The 3,588-nt window shown below is 30.7% G+C and overlaps 1 protein-coding gene across 1 annotated transcript; it reads left to right on the top strand.

The window, feature by feature from the left end:
- The first annotated feature begins 1,185 nt into the window (after nt 1-1,185).
- On the top strand, nt 1,186-2,499 carry LOC113391315 (SET domain-containing protein 4). Its single transcript, XM_026627259.1, has one exon. It carries the CDS (start codon nt 1,186-1,188, stop codon nt 2,497-2,499), a length of 1,314 nt encoding a protein of 437 aa, XP_026483044.1.
- Nucleotides 2,500-3,588: the final 1,089 nt, after the last annotated feature.

Below are 3,588 nucleotides of genomic sequence, written 5' to 3'. Positions count from 1 at the left end.
CCGTTTCGGAGATAAAGCAAAGAGTGCAGAAAAAAGAAATCGAGTTTTTGAGAGAATAGAGCATCCGATTTGAATGAACTAGAAAACATTCATTTTGTAATGATGGGGAGAAGTGGTGATTAGTTTTTGGCAAAGGCACGTCCAGCCGTTTTGGAAATATCGAGCAAAATGTGCAAAAATTGTTGTTTTTGAGAAAAATAAGCGTCCGATTTGAATAGTTCAAAGAACTTTCTGCTTGTTTCAACAAAATAATTACTTTTGGAAGAAAATTTGTTTCAATTTTTTTTGTATATCGAAAATATTTCAGATTTTAATTTTAATTCTGACTTAAGTTCTAATATACTTTAAACAAATATTTTCAAATTTGCAATTCAGTTTATATAATTCTTATAAATATTAGACAATGTTACAATATTTTTATAAAAATCTATTAGAAAACATTTAATATTCTTCGAAAATTTCGTTACGGTACGGGAAGTTCCAGTAATTTGCCTTAAGGCACGATGCCATACACCACTAGTTTTTTTTTTTTGAGTATCGAAAGTAATTTGGATTTTGACTTCATTTCTAGCTAAAGTTCTAAAGCTCATTTATGTACATCAAATAAACAATTTAAACTTTGCAATTTTGTTTTTATAATTCTTATAAATATTTAGACGATGCCGTTCATTTTAAATCCGATTGATTAAGTTTTGTTTATTTACTTTTCGGTAAAAATGTATAAAAGTCGTCATCAAATTTATAAGCTTTTTTATTTCGTCTATAAAATAAGAATAATGAAAGTTACAGTATATAAATACTAAATAATCTATTTAAAAATATTTGATATCCTTCGAATATCTTATTAAGGTACGGAAAATTCCAGCAATTTGCATTAAGATAAAAACGCGACTAGTTTTTTACCTGAATTTAAAAAAAAATCAAAATTTAAAAAAAAAAATTAACGTTTTTTCAATTTAGTTTCAATTTAACGTTTTCGTTAAAATACACGTGATGCTAAGCAAAGGGGGGGGGGATTTTAAATATCACCAAGAGGAGGGAAAAGGTATAATTTTTTTTTAAATCCCCTAAATTGTAATTCATCAACGAAATTTTCTTTAAATCGCATTTTCAAAAAAACTGTATGTGCCGGCGCCCTAAACCCACAAGTGTCAAGTGTCAAAAACATAACCTCAAAAATACATCATGGGTCGCACTCAAAGAAAACGTAAACAAAAGTTAAAAACACCCAAAAATACAATAGTAAACAACGATCCGAGTACAATTAAATTAAAACAATGGCTTTGCGCTAATAAATGGACTGATGAAACCTTTATTAACATATCAGAGTTCGAGCAAACAGGCCGAGGAGTTTTGTTCAAAACTAAGAAAAATGTTGGAGATAAATTGATATCCATACCTTATAGTATGCTGATAAGTTTGAATACCTTGCAAGATGATGTAGAGTTTAATAAACAAATCTTGGAAGACTTCTGTACACCCTTGTCGATGCAACAAGGTCTGTGCTTGTATATTTTGTACCACAAACATCTTGGCTTGGAGTCTTTGTGGCACCAATATGTTGACACAATCCCTAAAGCGTTTTCTGTACCTTATTTTTGCATCCCACGAGAACAGCAAGTCATACCCAAATTGATTCATACACAACTCGAACAGCAAACTGAAAATATAAACCAAGTATTAGAATTTATCACAAATATAAAAACTAGATGCACTTGCTGCCACCAACCTTGGGGGAGCATCTTTTACCCCGATGTGTCCTGGTCCTACTTTGCTGTAAATACAAGATGTGTTTACGTAGACCCTGAAATTGTAAAAGCACTAACAAAGCCTGCAAAATGGTTGAAAGATGAGCCTTCCATAGCCTTAGCACCTCTTTTGGATATGTTCAACCATGATTGTCAAGCTCAAACTGAAGCTAAATTGAATGTGGATTTACAAACAGTGCTCCAATGCAACAATGATGTTAAATTGAGGCTATGTTATGAGTTGTACACTTTAAAACAATATGAGGCTTACTCAGAGTGTTTTATAAGTTATGGTAAGCATGATAACTTAAAACTACTAGTCGAATACGGTTTTTACATCCCCCACAACCCCTACGACTTCATCACTATAAATTTTGAAGACATAGTTCTGTTATCTAAAACTCATGTTGTGCAAAATTTTTACAAAAAGCAAATTTTTATGCAAACGAAGGATTTACAACAATATTTATTCTTAAACAGCGAAGGCTTTAGTCATAATTTGATTATGTTGATGCACTTGTTTTTTAATAACACTTTGTTATATTTTGATGAAATTTATAAAGTTAGTGATATTGAAGGTGTTAGGGAACCTTGTAGGACCTTAGTGGAAAATAAAATATATGAAATTAATAATTGTTTGAGGAAAATGTTGTGTGTTGTGGATTATACTGATAGTTTTAGTGTTATTGTAGGATTTATGCAAAGTCGTGAGAAAATGTTGCAAGAGATTCTGAAAAGAATACAAAAATAGTAAAATAAATACACTATTAATCCAAAGTAGTCCTTATGAACTCTCTATTTGATGTAATAGTAAAGGGGGCGTCTATCAATCACGTGATTGATCTTTGAAGATTTTTGTACTCTCCCTGGTGATATTCGAAATTCCCGCTTTCCCTAACATATTTGTTTTTTTTTTTTGAAAAATCTTGTTTTTGTTTTTTTTTAGATTCAGGTAAAAAGTAAAACTTCATAATGTTGAAATGAAAATAGGAAGGGCGATAGAAATAGACTTTTTATTGAACTCGTATTGTTTTTTCAAGAGAAAGTCATTAGAAGATAGAAATAAAGAACGGGATAGATAGAGAGAGAGTAAGAGATACATAGACAGAAAGAGAGAAAGATTGAGAAAAGAGATCAAAAGAGTGAGATAGAGATAAAGAAAAAAAATATGAAAGTGATATTAATAAAGCGAGATAGATATTTAGTATGAAAGAGATAGATAGAAGAAAGAGAGGGTGATAGAGGGAACGAAATAGAGAAGAAAAAAAAGTGATAGACAGACAGATTGAGAAAAAAGAGAGATAGATAGGAAAAAAGATAGAAAGATTGAAGGTTAGATAAATAAAGACAGAGATAGATAGAGGATGAGGAAGACAGAGATAAAAGGATAGAGGTAAATATATACATAAACTGAAAGAGATACAAACAAAAGAAAATGAATGCAGTTAAATAAATATAAAGAGAAGAAGATAGAAATAAGGAACGAGATAGATAGATAGAGAGAAAGAGATACATAGGCAGAAAGAGAGAAAGAGTGAGATAAGGAGGTAAATAATGAAAGCGATATTATTAAAGCAATATATTTACTATGAAAGGACACATGGCAAAAAAGAGAGGGAGATAGAGGGAAGGAGATAGAGAATAAAAAAAGTGATAGGCATATAGATTTAGAAAAAAGAGAAAGCTGGAAAGGGAAAAGGATATAAAGATTTAAGGTTAGATATAGACAGAGATAGTGGAAGATGGGGTCAGGGATAAAAAAAGATAGAGGTAAAGATATAGACGTAGAGAGAGATACAAACAAAAGAAAATGAATGCAGTTGAATAGATATAGAGAGAA

The sequence above is a fragment of the Ctenocephalides felis genome, unplaced genomic scaffold (genome assembly GCF_003426905.1).
Source record: "Ctenocephalides felis isolate EL2017-DRISC unplaced genomic scaffold, ASM342690v1 CF-g0.4_SCAFFOLD_00845, whole genome shotgun sequence".
In the NCBI taxonomy this organism is placed as follows: domain Eukaryota; kingdom Metazoa; phylum Arthropoda; class Insecta; order Siphonaptera; family Pulicidae; genus Ctenocephalides; species Ctenocephalides felis.
This window is presented reverse-complemented; position numbering and strand designations above follow the sequence as displayed.